At 33.1% G+C, this 17,343-nt stretch overlaps 1 protein-coding gene across 4 annotated transcripts; it reads right to left on the bottom strand.

Moving 5' to 3' along the window:
- Positions 1-12,358: 12,358 nt before the first annotated feature.
- Positions 12,359-16,958, bottom strand: LOC139846641 (uncharacterized). Of its 4 annotated transcripts, none has more exons than XR_011759121.1 (6): positions 15,713-16,958; positions 14,353-15,604; positions 14,186-14,261; positions 13,861-14,023; positions 13,487-13,753; positions 12,359-12,543 (listed from the first exon to the last, which is right to left on the bottom strand). XR_011759121.1 is itself a non-coding variant. In XM_071836129.1 (5 exons), exons 3-5 carry the CDS (start codon positions 13,924-13,926, stop codon positions 12,475-12,477), a joined length of 402 nt encoding a protein of 133 aa, XP_071692230.1. In that variant the 5' UTR covers positions 13,927-14,023; positions 14,186-14,261; positions 14,353-16,944; the 3' UTR covers positions 12,359-12,474. The 4 variants fall into 4 exon arrangements, 1 of the variants encoding a protein (XP_071692230.1); XR_011759119.1 differs by having other exon boundaries at positions 14,353-14,479; positions 15,640-16,945; XR_011759120.1 differs by having other exon boundaries at positions 14,353-14,479; positions 15,713-16,945.
- Between the last annotated feature and the right edge of the window lie 385 nt (positions 16,959-17,343).

The raw sequence follows: 17,343 nt of genomic DNA, 5'->3' as shown, positions 1-17,343 counted from the left end.
TATCCTTGTATGTAATCCACCCCTGTTTTAGTTAGTCCATGATACGTTAATTTATTCACTTGGCCATAATGAATAATAAATTACCCAATCCAATTGATTAAATTAAATGATTGTAACATATGTCGTATAAACGTCACTAAATATGACATTCATAATCATTTAATAATTATTAGATTAATTAATTTGAAGATAGGTTCGACAGATTCCAACGAGTTGTCATTCGTTATTAGACAATACCCCCTATCTATTAATAGTCCATAGTCCAATGTTCACAAGTGTCGGTCTTTTGTCCAAAACCAAATTATGGTACAAAATCCAATAACCCAATCTTAATTTTTAGTCCAACATCACGATTACTTCGGCTCAAATAAGCATAATAATAACTTAGTTACAAGACATTAATTTAAAAGGGAAGAACATAGCTTACAGTGATTATTTATCGCGTAGTGTTACCCGGACAGAATTTCGGCTTACAAAACCTTAAAATATTTCTTACAATAACCCAATTATTATTAATCTTAAATTAAACTTAAAATTATAAATATAAATATATATAATTTGATCAGAGGAAAGAAAGAAAAAAGATGTGTTAAAACTCGTCGAAATTCGTTGCAATTTATAGAGTTGGCCAGCATCTGGGTGCCATGCGATCGCATGGCCAGCTGGATCAGGATATTTTCTTTTGCAAAACATGGGCTGCTCGATTAAATTAATATATAATATAATATATATAATTATATATATATATATATATATATATTATATTATATTCTTGTGCATAGTTGACTTTTAATTTTATCTTCGATGTCTCGCTCGTTTACGCCCGGATTATGTCTCGGTTCCAGATTTCCGAACGTCCTTTTGTACGTTTAGATATCTTGTATTTTGCGTTTCGCGGCTTGTACTCTTGTAATTTTTAGACGTTTCTCATCAATAAATTGAACCACTTGGATCGTATCTTGTACAATTGAGCTTTTTGGTCATTTGCGTCTTCAAATCGTTGTTTTCTTCTTTTGTCTTCGCACTTATTTATTTAAACGAATATTACATAAAAATAGAACAATTGCAACTAAAAGTTTTACATATTGGAAGGATATTGATACTAAATATATGTTCATTTAGAGCATTATCAAATATCCCCACACTTGAACGTTGCTTGTCCTCAAGCAATACAGAACTTGAAATAAAATCTCACTTCACTCGAATCACTTTTTTATTCTCACACTTTATACATCAGTGATTTTGATACAGCGGTATACACAATGATAGTAACGATGTGGTTTACAGTCCCACACGACTATGAAAATTTAGATCCTTTAAGGAAATTGGATCTTTATGAAAACATTTGATCTTTTGAAAATTCATTCTAGCTTTTACCCTAGATAAGTTTTCTGGAATAACCCTTCACCGGTGTTGCAAAATGTTTTTGTGGGTTTCATAACTTGCGGTTTTGTGTCACCCACTTGCTAACCTTGTATTAGGAAAGCAACACGCCCAGTATACTTGCTCCGTATATTACCTTTCGGTAAACTACTATCCGGTTGTAAAGGAAAGCGATGAACAAGCAACTGTTAAAGCAATGTCCCATGACATGCAGATAATTATGGTCAAAAACGTGTTGGATGCAGTTACTATCCTTTGTAGGAGCGATAGTAAAGATCACCCTATAATTTTTCTGTCTGGCACAAGGTCCTATCTTCGACCATGCTATACAACCACCGTTCTTACGGTTGACACCCGAATTGGTTAAGGTGACCTAATGAATTCCGGTGAATTCTTAGGATTTTACATTCAATGGTAATGAACGCATTGAAAATAGGTTTTCAGAAAACAAATCGGTTTTAATTTGATCAAAATATTTTCTCGTTCAAGCTCGAGTTTAGATATCATCGAATTCCATGAGTTTGTAATTCTCAATCTTTAAGGTCAATCTCAAGGATTGAGTAATATCAGGCTTAAAAGTCGATTTTTAATCTTTAAGGAGATTATCCTTTCTGGGGGTCTGATTCATTAGTCTTATCAAGCTAATTTGCACGGCGCCCTCCCTATTATACGAGACAGATCCTCTCATGGTTAGGATAAGTCTAACCACTTGGCGACCCTGTTTGATGCTGAGGTCCGTGGATTTCCAGCTGATTTTTGAGATGACTTTTCTAGATTTTTTGTCAACCTACAGCTGGTCTGGACGACAACTTCCTGAACTAAATCAAGAAGCGCGTGTCTTTTTCGGAAGACTTTACTTCCTTTTAATGATGGAATTGATTCATCGTGTAGATCCATCTATTCTTTCAAAGGTATTACAATAAATTGGGTAAAACTTATTAGTTTAGTCCAAAGCAAAAGTACCTGCAATAATCGGTACCAAATATGTGATATGTGTTTGAAAGAACTTGGTAAATTCTTCCCACACTTAGCTTTTATTTATTCTTTTCTTTGCCTTTTTATTCTCTTCTATTTCAATTTAAATGAATTCAATTGTTTTGGGCTGTTTCTCCATTTATGTTCTCTCCGAGGTAACAATAACTTCGGTATTAACACCTAATTTTATCGTTCATAAATATGTATAAACATGATTATGAATTCATTTAGTTGAAAATTTTTAAAATTTTCACAAAATTTGACAAATAAACTAAGTGTAAACTCGAGAGAATTTATAACCCTTCCACATACTTGAGATCATGCAATGCCCTCATTTGCATAAAATCAGACTATAATTATAAATTCATGAGGGTGATTAGTGTAGAAAAGTGTTTAAAAATACCGAGTTTGCAAACATATTATTTTATATCACATTTGATATTTTGCGTCTTGTCGTCAAAATTAGTAGCTTTTGTTGAACTTTAATGTCAGTCTTTGAAAGTGCACTGTTTTACCCTGTTTTGTACATGAGATAAACTACAAACATATATATACATACTTTTACATATATATTTTTTTATAAAACCTTTATTTATTAAAACAATTTAAATGAATAATTTTTTAAAATTTTGTTTCCTTTTACTTTAGGTAGTTTCGGTATGTTTACCTAGTCCGTCCCTCGACAAAATTTAAAATTTGTCGTTTTTAAAGCGATTGTTTTAAAAGCAAAGATTTTTGGGTTTTTTAAAATTTTTTTGTTTTTTGGTATACTTTAGATCAATAAAATTAAAAATAATGATAACAAAATTTTTCGCCCCGCCCTCGGGTAAAGCAATTTTGATTCTATGATCTAGTTTTTAACTTACGATGAATTTTAGAAATCATTTTTTTTAAACTTAATGATATAAAGTAAATTTTGTTTTTAAATTCACACAAAACTTAAATAAAAAAAAACATATTAATTTCATATAAAACCTACAAAACAAAAAATTCAGAATGGGGAGAGAAAACTAGTTCTTTAGTGTCTGCTAGTGGAAAAGACCAATCGGATTCCATTCTTGAAACTACACAAGAACAGAACAACTAACTCTAGATAGCATTTTCTTTTTAGAACATTTGAATCTCCCCACACTTAGGTAGCCGTGGTGTCGAAATTGTAATTAACTTCATTGTCAATTTTCTTTGGACCATAATCAACTTATATATCTGTGACTTTTGCTTTAAGCCATTGGTCGAATACCTGTGTAATATCCACAAATTCAACTAGTTTCGCCTTTTCTTTAGGCGATAGATTGGATACTAACCGGTTACATAACTTAAAGTTTCCCTTGGTTCTAGCATCACGAATCCGTTTAATTAGTTTCTTCATTGAACTGTTAATAACGGGGTCATTTAATTTTATATCAACAACGAAGTTCTTTGTTATCAGGTCATCATTAGGTGTTACTTCATCTTCCCCACACTTAGACGTTTTATTATTGTTAAGCACTACCGTTGGAGTTGGTAAAACAATATGGTTCTTACCGATCGTTTTTGTTGGTTCAACGGTTTTGGTTGGTGGAGATTTAGACTTTCGAATCATAAAGGTGATTGATTTTTCATCATTACTAAGTGTCATTCTACCCTCTCTTAAATCAAATAACGCCCCGGTGGACGCTAAGAATGGTCGACCTAAAATTAGAGGAATATTTGGGTCCTCTTCTATGTCAATGACAATAAATTCGACTAGAAAGGTTAAATTACCTACTTGAACGGGTAGATTGTCAGCAATTCCAACTGGGTGCCTAATTGTTTGATCAAAGAGTTGAATACTCATCTCTGTTGGACTTAACTCACCTATTCCTAATCTCTTATATAATGAAAGAGGCATAACACTCACACTCACACCTAAATCTGCTAGTGCATCATACATGACACAATCACTAAGTAGACAAGGAACAATAAATTCACCCGGATCACCCAACCTGGGTGGAGGTTTTGGTGGAACTGTCTTCACCGGGTTTACTTCTACGGTTTTTGTTTCTTGCATTTTCTTCTTCTTCTTCTTCTTCTTCTTTCCAGAGGTATCACAAATTTTATTACCTATTACTTTCTCATACTCAACTCCTTTTCTTAAAAACGGGATGGGTGGTCTGTATGGTGCCACCACTGGCTTTACATACTCGGGTGGTGGTGGTGTTGTAACTTCTTCATTGTTACTCACATCTAAAACCTTCCCATCTTCTGGTGTTGGTTTTTCAGAATTCGTTGAAACCATATTAACATTCTCATTCCGAGGATTTACTTCAGTATTACTCGGTAGCTTTCCTTGTTCCCTCTCACTCATCATGCTAGCAAGAGTACCTACGTGTTTTTCTAGATTCAAAATGGAAGCTTGTTGAGTTCTTAATGACTGATCAAACCTCTCATTCGTTTGGGTTTGAGATGTAATAAATTGTGTTTAAGATTCCATTAGCTTTGCCATCATTTCTTCCAGATTTGACTTTTTCTCTTCGGTTTGTTGTGGTGGTTTATACAAACCAGGTCATTGTTGATTGAAAGTGTTGTTTTGAGTTATTTGGTTATTCGGACCTTGTTGGTTATACGAGTTATTGTTAGGCCCATTTGGATCGTAAAGAATGTTTTGATTTCGATTAAAGTTTGGCCTTGGCGGTTGATAATTATTTTGATAATTATTTCTCGGCCTTTGGTTCATGTAGAAAACATTCTCTCGTTGTTCCATCGTTTGCTCGATGTGACACTCTTTTGTTAAGTGTGGTCCACCGCATTGCTCATAACTGATTCGTATTGCGTGAATATCTTTAGTCATCTTTCCCATTCGTCTCTCGAAAGCATCTATTTTTGCGAAAACGGAATCAAAGTCATGGCTAGAATCGGCTCTAACCGCTTTAGATGAACGAAAGATATCTTTTTTCTGATGCCACTCATGTGAGTGGGAGGCTGTGTTATCAATGATTTTGTGAGCTTCAGTAGCGATTTTCTTCATAATGGAACCACCAGCTGCTGTGTCGATGTCTTTTCGTGTACCAACGTCGACACCTTGGTAGAATATTTGTACTATTTGATAAGTGTCTAAACCGTGCTGAGGACATCCTCTCAAAAACTTTCCGAATCTTGTCCACGCCTCATATAATGTTTCATTTGGCTTTTGCGCGAACGTAACAATTTCTCCTTGAAGTCTCACGGCTTTAGATGCCGGAAAGAATCTTTTAAGAAATTTTTCAACTAAGACATCCCATGTGTCAATCGCCCCTTTAGGTAACGATTCTAACCAATCTTTGGCTTCTCCCTTTAAAGTCCAGGGAAACAACATGAGATAGATCTGTTCATCCTCAACTTCTCTGATTTTAAATAGAGTACAGATCCTATTAAAGGTTCGAAGATGTTCGTTTGGATCTTCTTTTGGCGTACCACTATATTGGCATTGGTTAGTTACCATGTGTAGGATTTGTCCTTTGATTTCATAATCTGGGGCATTAATGTCTGGATGAGTAATTGCGTGACCTTGGCCAGTACGTTTAGCTCTCATTCGGTCTTCCATACTTAGAGGTTCCAGATTTTCCATGATTGAATTTGTTGAATCTGAATCACTAGAGGATTCTGACTTAATGGTTTCTTCCTCGACAATCTCTGGATGAGTGATTTGTGATTCAGGAGGAATGATTAGTGGTTCAGGATCTCTGAATTATCCTTGAATTTCCTCCGGATTCTCAATTGTGAGGTCGGGTTCAAAATATGGATTATCGTAAATTTGAATTGGAGTACTTGGTCGACTAGATGACGATTCTAAAGAAAAATCAACAGCGACAATGTTGGCTAGCTGTCTTGATCGAGTTACAGGTGGTGAACGTATAAAAGGTGGTGAACGTTTTGCTCGGTGCATTCACTGAATATCCTATTAGTTATAAAAGATAAAAATTATTAAAGTTATCAAATTAATAGACTTTTCTGATTTTGCCCACGTTTTGAATAGCCAATAGATGCAGCAGGTAGCCAGGACCCTTTAAATCGGAAGCCCACAACTCGCCACTAACAAATCCAACTATTACTACGAACCAGAAAATTTTGGATGTCTATCAATTTAACCGCTTAAAATAATTTTTCGTCGAAATTTTGAAGAAAAAAATCTATGTCCTAAAAACTAGAGCGTCGAGAAATAAGAAAGAAAAAGAGTGCGTCGAAAAACGTCGAAAAATAAAAGGTCGAAAAATAAACGTCGAAAAATAAAAGTCGAAAAATAAAAATTAAAACTTACGTCTAACGGTATTAAAGCTTAAAGAAATTCTATATCCAAAATGGCAATAACTTAAAAAGGCACTAAAACTTTATTTAAAACTAAAGCGATAAACAACGTCGTAAAATTCTAAGGCGTCTAAATCTTAGAAAAAGCACTTAAGGAATTTTACGGCAAAGCCTAAAAATCTAGAAATGAAAATAACTACGGCAAAAACTAACTTAAAACTAATTACGAATGATAAAAATACAAATTTAGATTAAACGATTAAAAAGATACAAAATTTAAAAATAAAACTAAAGTTATAAAAATACAATTTTTATAAAAATATTATTTTTATATTATTATTTTATAATAGTATTAAGTTTATATATTTAATAAAACTAATTATAACTTAAAAATACAAATTAAATAAAAGTAAAACTAATTAATAAAATAATTAACCCTAATTAGGTTAATAATAATAATAATAATTAATTTAAACCCTAAACCGTATTAATTGCGTACAAGGTTTCAGTTGTCAGACTAACTCATGCAACCGCATGAGTTTTGGGCATCTGATCCATGCGATCGCATGGAACAAGTTACCAGGCCTGCTGTTGGGCTTCGACAGGCTTCAGCCCAATTTCTTTTTATTTTAATTTTTATTTGATTTATAATTTTACAAAATAATTAATATTTATAAACTTATTTTTATGAACTAAAAAAAATATACTCTTTTTTTTATTTAAAAACTTAATTAGATATACATACTTTTTATATTTTTGTTTTTAAAATTTAAAACTTACTATATTTTTACAAAAATAGATTAAAAATAAATATATATATATATATATTTTAATAGCGTTTCGCTTCGGCGGTTAAGATGTTCCCCGGCAGCGGCGCCAAAAATACTTGATGTTATGCGAGGTGTATACGAAATAGTTATATTTTTATTACGAAATACGTTACAAATTACACAAGTTTTATATATTTATTTACGGATGGGATATACCTAAACCTTGCTACAACACTTATAGGCAGTATACCTAATCGTAGAGTAGTGTAGTTTTTAGTAAGTCCGGTTCGTTCCACAGGGAGCTAGCTGAGTTTAACGCTATATTTTTTACAACTATATTTATATAAAATATATATAATTATATATAGTAAGATTATTATAAAAGAGGGTTTTTACCGTTTAATGACCGGTTTGTCGATTTTATATTTTAAGCGTAAAGATAAATGACGATAATATAAATGACAGAATTTAAATTGCGATAAAGTAAATTGCAGTAATTAAAATGACAGTAAATAAAGGTACGATGAAATATGAAATAAAAGTATTATGCTTATTTAAACTTCCGTAATCATGATGTTTGACGTTTTGATTAATTGTTACCCGGGTTAATTGTCCTTTGTCCTGGTTTATTTGATACCTATCTAGTTTTTGTCCATAATAGTCCATCAGTCATAATTATAAAATGCTCGTCAAATTAACCTTATTTTCGAAGTCAAATATTCCAACTAATTAGGGACTTGAACTGTAACAAGGTCTTAATACTTTGTTAATAATTACACCAGATTATCGACTGCGTGTAATTCAAGGTTTTAATATTTTATTAACAATTACACCAATTACCCTTGTATGTAATCCACCCCTGTTTTAATTAGTCCATGATACATTAATTTATTCACTTGGCCATAATGAATAATAAATTACCCAATCCAATTGATTAAATTAAATGATTGTAACAGATGTCGTATAAACGTCACTAAATATGACATTCATAATCATTTAATAATTATTAGATTAACTAATTTGAAGATAGGTTCGACAGATTCTAACGAGTTGTCATTCGTTATTAGACAATACCCCCTATCTATTAATAGTCCATAGTCCAATGTTCACAAGTGTCGGTCTTTTGTCCAAACCCAAATTATGGTACAAAATCCAATAACCCAATCTTAATTTTTAGTCCAACATCACGATTACTTCGGCTCAAATAAGCATAATAATAACTTAGTTACAAGACATTAATTTAAAAGGGAAGAACATAGCTTACAGTGATTATTTATCGCGTAGCGTTACCCGGACAGAATTTCGACTTACAAAACTTTAAAACATTTCTTACAATAACCCAATTATTATTAATCTTAAATTAAACTCAAAATTATAAATATAAATATATATAATTTGATCAGAGGAAAGAAAGGAAAAAGATGTGTTAAAACTCGTCGAAATTCGTTGCAATTTATAGAGAAGGCCAGCATCTGGGTGCCATGCGATCTCATGGGATTTGCTCTTCCAGGCCATGCGATCGCATGGCCAGCTGGATCAGGATATTTTCTTTTGCAAAACGTCGGCTGCTCGATTAAATTAATATATAATATAATATATATAATTATATATAATTATATATATATTATATTATATTCTTGTGCATAGTTGACTTGTAATTTTAGCTCCGATGTCTCGCTCGTTTACGCCCGGTTTATGTCTCGGTTCCGGATTTCCGAACGTCCTTTTGTATGTTTAGATATCTTGTATTTTGCGTTCCGCGGCTTGTACTCTTGTAATTTTTAGACGTTTCTTATCAATAAATTGAACCACTTGGATCGTATCTTGTACACTTGAGCTTTTTGGTCATTTGCGTCTTCAAATCGTTGTTTTCTTCTTTTGTCTTCGCACTTATTTATTTAAACGAATATTACATAAAAATATAACAATTGCAACTAAAAGCTTTACATATTGGAAGGATATTGATACTAAATATATGTTCATTTAGAGCATTATCAATCCACTACAGAATTAATCATTATTTTTTTAATATAAATTATTACTTATTATGATTATTATTTTAATTATAATAATACGAAGTAATTAATATCTTTAATAAAAAAAAATTATACATGGTACGGGTCGAGTAAAAAATTTTATTCGTTGACGGGTCATAGTTGGGCCATTGATATATCATTAAGTACTAAACTATTTAGAACTGAAATAATATCTTAACCATTAAACACCTAAATCATTCAGTTTATCAAATGCACCATTAGTTCTTGTAATAGTGTAAATTTTTATAATCCACAGGTCTTTGGTATCCGCAAGTTCCGAACATGGGTACAAAAATTAACCCATTAACTAGTACACGAGCTTCGATGGGTAAAGAAACGTTATTGTGGACGAGTCATTTCATGTCACACCTGGTGTGGTGTCAATCCCTATACACACTTTATAACAACATATAATTGCTTCTTATAATTTGCACACTTAATATAAATCACAATAATCATTACCGTCATATAAGACTACTTTTACAGACTTATGTCATTATGTTGTAGAATTACAATAATCAAAGCGTTTTATCTTTTAAGTTAAAATTCAAACCATTTTCATAATTATTTTACATATCATTTTATAGCATATTCACTTACATGACTATATATCATCGTTCAATTTAAACTTTATACGTACTTCTATTCATATACACAATTTTAAAAAATAAATCCAAATTGTATTTGTTTAAATCTCGCGAAATCGCGATTTATAAACTAGTTATTGTATTATTACAGTGGATTTAATGGATGAATCTACCAATATTCAAACATATGGTACTTATGGTTTTATTGCTTGATATGTTATATTTATTTTAGTTATTTTCTAGCAAAATATTGGATGCGAATGGACAAAAAACCCTCATGTGAATGGCACATGGGGTGACTTAGCGGAGGTGAATTAACGGATGTTTCATAATTGAACTATGTGTGAAGAAAGTGCATTCTTCTAGACTATAAATGTTATAAAATCGAGTTTGAATTATCCGTGTATTTTTTAGTAAACCACAAGGACTATCCGTACATGTACCAAACGAGTAATAAGCGTAAACATTGGAAGCATCCAGGTAAAAAAAACATAAGGTCAACCCGTAACCAAACATTAAGGACCAACCATTTTGTCATTAGAATAGTTGGTCAATGCGTGGTGGAGAAACTCAAGGTTGGAAAAGTCGCGAGATGGTTGGGAGTTTGAAAGACTAGTCGGTCAAGTCAGAGTCAAATTATATTCGAGTTGTACGTCAACTAACATTTACTTTTAATTTATATTCCACATAAATATATCAAACGTAAATATTTCAAACATAAATATGTATTGGGCACAAATTTTGAGTACCAAAAAATACTCGTAATAAAATTTTGACAGAACTTAGACTAATATTAACACCCACTCAGACAGACTCACATCAAGTTGGACATGCTGACTTTGACTGACTTTGAGCTGACTTTTTAGCATTGATCGATTCAATTAAATAGACATTTTTAGGCGAAACATGATGGGCTAGTCACCAAACCTAGTAGTTAACCACCGTTTAGAACACTGAATAAACTACTAGATTCAAAAAACGAATTCTCAAGCTACACGACGTAATTGATGAAACTGCAATTGGGGGTACTGGGTCAAGGGAATCACAAATGTATCACACCCATCACCCATCAAATAACAGAATTATTTGCCATCTTTTTCCTTTCAATCTATAATTGTTCGATTCTAAACCTTATACAATGCTTTTTAGGCATACATTTACATCCCACTAATACCAACAGAATTATCTTGTAGTTGTACCAAAACTTAGCTGAAAATCCAACAAAGCGCCCAGTAAACTTATGTCCAAATACCGATAAATGAAGGCCAAAATTATTTTACAAGCTGTACATACTGAAACATACAAAAATTGGGACACGGTCATTCATGACCGGGTGTTGATGACGAAGCTTCTGACAATGATCCTGATAGATGAGAGGAGTCTTCCATAACTCTCTCATAACCTTCTGGGGGACGTGGTCGCCAAATAGATACTGGTGTTGTATAATCTTATTTACAGTTTCTTCAAACCTAAATCAAAAATATTTTTCCCTAACTGATGTTTGTATTTACAATTTATCAAGTAGTTATCTAAAAAGAAACAACATATATTAGAATCCATGAATTTGGTTGATCATAATATTTTATTTGGGTTAATGGGACTCAATAATAATAGTTCTGGAGCTTAAGTCTGTATTGGTTTAGGAAATACATTGAGTGAATTACTGTAACACCAAATGTGTCAAGTCTTTTATTGTTAGCAGTTATTAATTCATCCTCATCCCATTAAACTCTGGTATTTTAAATGAAACTCGGTTTAACAATTTATAAACTAATACCCATTGATGGAAATACTTTAAGAAATAAACTTACCAAATCATAGCCCGATGGAAGTGCAAACTGTCTGTATGTGTTCTGATATACTACAGCAAAATTTGGGGGGTGAGTTCCAGTACGAGCTATATCACCGAGATATTGGTAGGTACTTAACATATATACATATATACTAGCATCTTTTATAGCGAAGAATTCAAATTATACTGAATCGGGACAGCTTAAAATGATCAATAAAAATCCCAACGTGGAAAAACATGTCAAAAAACAAATTATCGCCAAACCCAGCTACTAGAATCCATTTTTATATTGGATATATGGATAAAAAAACTTCACTTGAATCAATCAATATGACCACCAGATAAAAAATTTATTTGTTTATTGGATACATAATACCGACTGAATCAATCACTCAGTCTGTTGGCGGATTAGGTATGATTCAAAACACTTGATAATTTTATTTTCTCGTAGATAACTAGTGTGTTACATATTATCACAAAACCTATATCATTGACTCATTTCAAACTTTGTTTTTTAATTTAAAAATGAAATAGGAGGTTGTATGCATGACTTTTGACCTGTTAGAGACAACATAACCCAATCAAACCATTAAAAACACAAATCATAACCTACATAAACTTCACATTTTTGTTTCACTTAAAAAGTTGTGATACAAACAGAGTGAAAATAAATTTATGGAACCATGTCATCATAATGTTGGAATAGAGAAACATAATGTTGGTCGCCAGATGCTGCATATCATACTGTCTTCTACAACCTGAGAAAAATAGCAATGCAAGAAAATGTGATATGTGTACCTTACATGAACGATTCACAATACTTGTTCACAATATCGGTTTGCTTTAGTAAGTACCTTACATGGAACTTGTGTTAAAATAGAATTTGATATAAATTCTATTCACATGAACAAAATAAATAATTAAGCAGCTAATAATAACCAGTCAATATAGTTTCCAAACAAACGTGGATCAACGGTCCTCACTCACTTCAATGATTGATTCAAATGTAGATAAGAACTTTTTAATTGACTACAATCGGCCTTTGGTCATAGCCCTAGTTGCCTAGGTGGGATTGTTAAAATTTTGAACAGAGAGTAAGGTCAACAGAACTTAATTATTACACTCATATAAGGTGCAAAAATCGCTACTTCGGGTTGTACTCGGTCGAGACTTTTGAGGGAGTAAGCGCCAACTCGAGGTGTAATCGGATCAGAGTTTTTATACATTTATATAATAATATTAAAAAAATTGTGTATACATAACAAATCTACAAACATAATTTTTCAAGAAACATAAACATAACCTTCCTTCATTTGTTCAAAAACTCCAAAATTCTAATTTAAGTTCAGCCAACTTAGAGAATTCAAGTTATTGATAACCATTTTTTTTCTTTCTTTTTTCCTTTTTTTAAGGGAAGACTCACAAACCCAACATGATTTTCCACAAATATACACAAATGTCATTTAAGATAGAAACATAAAAGTGGAGGAATGCACTTTCATAAAATATGTCATTTAAGGTAGAATGGGAAATTTGAAACATTATTTTGAAAGTGGACGACATTTGCAGGACAATCTGAAGTAGAAAGGAAAACAACTTATTAGGGCACATTACAGTTCATGTCAGGCTGCCTAATGAAAGACACGCGTACTTTAAGTTAAAAAATTTATTAAATCCAAGTACCCAACTATGAACACACACCTGTGCTTCTGAAATAATGACTGTCACCATTGATCGGTGTTTCTTGAAGAGATCTCCTTTCAAGTGAGATTCTAACATGTTCTTTGAAACACGTACTTTCAAAGGCTTTTTCTCTCCAGATAACATCTCGATTACATGTGGAAGGCCCCTGATTTCAGTAGCTCTAACATAAATATCCTGCCCAAGTTTATTTTGAGGTATTACAAAATAATTTTTCCTATGATGAACATCAATGATAGGTGCTCCGCCAGATGGAGAGATTGCCTCCTGTAAAATGGAAATAAATAAATGAAAGGATCACACACAAATTTAGAGATAATACATCACGTAAGGTGGAAAAACAAATAAGTAGCAAGGGAATCAGATGTACGTACGCTAACACTAGAAGGTTCGTGAACTTGGCTAAGATTATTCCAGCTTGCATAAGCTTGGATAAGCATATTAGCATTGGACACTATTATATTAAGGTTAAGATCCCTAGTAGATGTCAATCGTAACTCAGATGCAGCACTTGGAGAGTTCACATCATATTGATACCTGTACATCACATTCACGCATGAATAAAGTAAGAAAACACAGATAAGGGAAGAAAATAAAAAATGACCTTAAGACCGCATCGACTAGTTCAACTAGAGGCTCTCAAGCTTCAAGTTTATGATTATATGATCTAGTAGCCAACGAGAATACATTGCTGCAAACACTGCTCAAGGATACATTGAACAATGGCGTCATCCGCAATTCCAAACGTACAATACAGCAATTGGTCAAATACAAACTGCAAACACTTGCAAGTTTATAAACAAGAGTTATTAGTACAATGGATGAAACTATCTCCAAGACTCAATAACGAAAAATAAGGTTCATACCAAGTTACCATAGTCATCAAAAAGTGTAGCAAAGAATATTTAAATCTCTGCATCATCTGATAATCCACTTGGTGTGTCAGAATCTACAAGCTTTACAGCAAACCTTTTGGGAGGCAAATGTGTCCGACTATAAAATGGAGAAAGAAACTAATCAAATTCTTTTTCTTTTTTTTTTTTTTTCAATTTAACACGTTTGAGAATTCCATTACATATTTAACTAATACATTCTCAACATAGTACTAATACATCAAAACATATAACTTAATCTTCCCAAGATCTAGAGACGTTACATCTAGATCTCAGAAGCATCTTACATGTAAATTCCCTAAAATTTTCATCAGTAAGGAAAACACTCATATCATTATTCTGTCTAACCTCAAGATACATTTTGGTAAACAATTTTTCATATCTTTCAATCTTTCCGTGAACGGTTTAGCGTCAAACGCCGCCGCCCATCCCGACGATTCCCCCCACTGGTGGGTCATTTCCAACCGCCAGGGAAATGCAGAGTACAACGAAGAGCTGACTAAATCGCTGAACCGTCATAAATGATTCATTCCATTCGGACCTATCGGACTCTACAAGCATTACAACTAAGGTGAAAAACGCTTTTTCACAATGCTTATAATTGTGGTTGCTTTTGCTTTTCATCTTAACTATAAGCATCGTGAAAAATTGTTTTTCATTTTAGTTATAATGCTTGCAGAGTCGGATAGGCCCGAATGGAATAAAGGATTCATAGCCAAAGGGTTCGACGATTTAGTCATCTCCCCGTTGTACTGTGCATTTCCCTGGCTGTTGAAAATGGCCCTGAGTGGGAGAATCGTCAGGATGGACGTTGGCGTTTGACGCTAAACGGTTCCTGGAAAGATTGAAGATACGGAAATTATTTACAAAAATGTGTCTTGAAGTTAGAGAAAACAGGGTCACGAGTGTTTTCTCCACGAATGGAATTTTTAGGAAATTTGCATCTAAGATGCTTCTTAGATCCAGATGTAACATCCGAAATCTAGAAAAATTAGGTTATATGTTTTGATGTATCAGTATTGTGGTGAAAATATATTAATTAAATAGGTTATGGAATTCTCAAACGTTTTAATTGTAAAAAGGAATTTCAGCAGTTTCTTTCTTCATTTTATATTCGTATTCTAGTGCTTTTGTGCTTCATACAACGACCTATTATGACGGTATCTTGTGGTGACAAATTATGATTTTATGAAAGTTTGTTTGTGCTTGAGTAGTTGTTAAACACCTGCAAGCCCGAAACGTCGTAACAAAGAAACTCACCACAAAGACAAACCAAAACGCAAAAAGCTGAAGACTTTCGTCGCATGCCCCGGCCCACTTGAAGGAAACTAACCTGTGAACGATGTCGGATCGTCGAGAGAAGGAACAATGCTAAACAAAAAGCGAGTAACAATAACTCATCGAACCATCAACGAGATGTCGCGAAGGAGATCCGCTCAGAGAGGAACGAATCATAACATTCCCACCGTTGTGATTCGGCTAACATTACCACGTGTAAAGGAAGGTCTTTCAGATTGTTTATAATCGTTATTTGTTTTCACTGTCATTGTTCGTTCGAAGATATCTCACCACGTCATATAAACTCAAAAGTAGTACAAAACATAAATAAATCAGTGATAAAAACACAAAGTATAATACAGATCTGAAAAAAAACAAAAAACAATGATCAAAAGTACACTCATATCTAAAAAATAGGGCCGTTTGATGGTTGAAAAACAAAAACTCATACTTAAACATTAAGAAGATAGATATTTTTCTAAACATGGTGGCTTTTTGCAAAGTGATTGGCCGGAAAAAAAAAAGAAGATTAGCATTTTGTTGGTTGGCCAAAAATAAAAAAACGAGCGGCAGTCGCATGGTTGGCCGTCAGTTAGCTAAATGTGTTATACACACAAACTTATGTTTGTATAAAACCATAAGCCTATATATCCATCTACAATAGCTATTAGCTTTAGCTATCTAAGTAATGAAGTGCGGAGTGATTACATTTGAGCAGAAAAAACAAGCGAAATAAAATCCTATTGAGATAATGATAAACAAAAATTAAAAATATAAATTGTATAACGCATGGATCTGCAAGTGCGAAGCCAAAAACCCCACACAAGCTATACTTTTTCTTCTAGCTGTTCAACTTCTTAATTCACCAACAATTAAAACTTTATTTAAAAGGACATAAAGGATTCAACTAAAACAGGACAAGAAACATAACCTAAATCTTTTTTTAACCATTTGCGCATCCGGTAACCATCATCGACCACCAAAAATGTCAAAAACCATCATCAACCAACAACTAAAGCCGCTGCCGGAAATCATAATCAGAGACCAGATCTGAAAAAAACACTATATCTAAAAAAACCCACCAGATCTGAGAAGAAAGCGGTGGAAAAAGTGACCGGCCACTACAATTTGGCCGGAGAAGGAGAGAAGAGAGTGTGACTGAATGAGTGGTCGTTGTTAGTGGCGGAAACCGGCGGAGATGCGTGGCGATTAGCTACAGAGATCTGCAGCGGCGGACTAATGAAGTGGTGGCAGATATTGGTGGTGAGTGAGGGAGAGAATGAAAATCGCGTTTTAGGGTTTGGTTAGAACAATTTTAACGCGGCGTCACAGATGCGAAGACTCGAAAATTTCTGACCAAATTTAAACTTAATCTTTATATGATTTCGACACGATAAGCAAAGTCTGTAATGTTGAGTCTAAAAAATTTTGAACTGTTTCATATATTCAATTGATCTTCGACCATTCCCGACGATTCACGAACTTGTACCTGTAAATAAATATGTATATACTAGTTGTGGAGCCCTAGCTTCGCGCCGGGGGCTCCGTTTTGAATGCGAGTTAAAAAAAAAATCTTACTATTTTGTAAAAAAGAATTTTTTTTTTCGACATCTAACATTGAAGAGTTGTTCCTTTTGTGAAATTTACTTCTTTTAGCGTTAAAGTTAGTTGATCTATTTTGTAAAA

Source organism: Rutidosis leptorrhynchoides, chromosome 5, assembly GCF_046630445.1.
Source record: "Rutidosis leptorrhynchoides isolate AG116_Rl617_1_P2 chromosome 5, CSIRO_AGI_Rlap_v1, whole genome shotgun sequence".
NCBI classification, from domain to species: domain Eukaryota; kingdom Viridiplantae; phylum Streptophyta; class Magnoliopsida; order Asterales; family Asteraceae; genus Rutidosis; species Rutidosis leptorrhynchoides.
The sequence above is the reverse complement of the archived record's forward strand: the minus strand, read 5'-3'. Positions and strand labels throughout refer to the sequence as shown.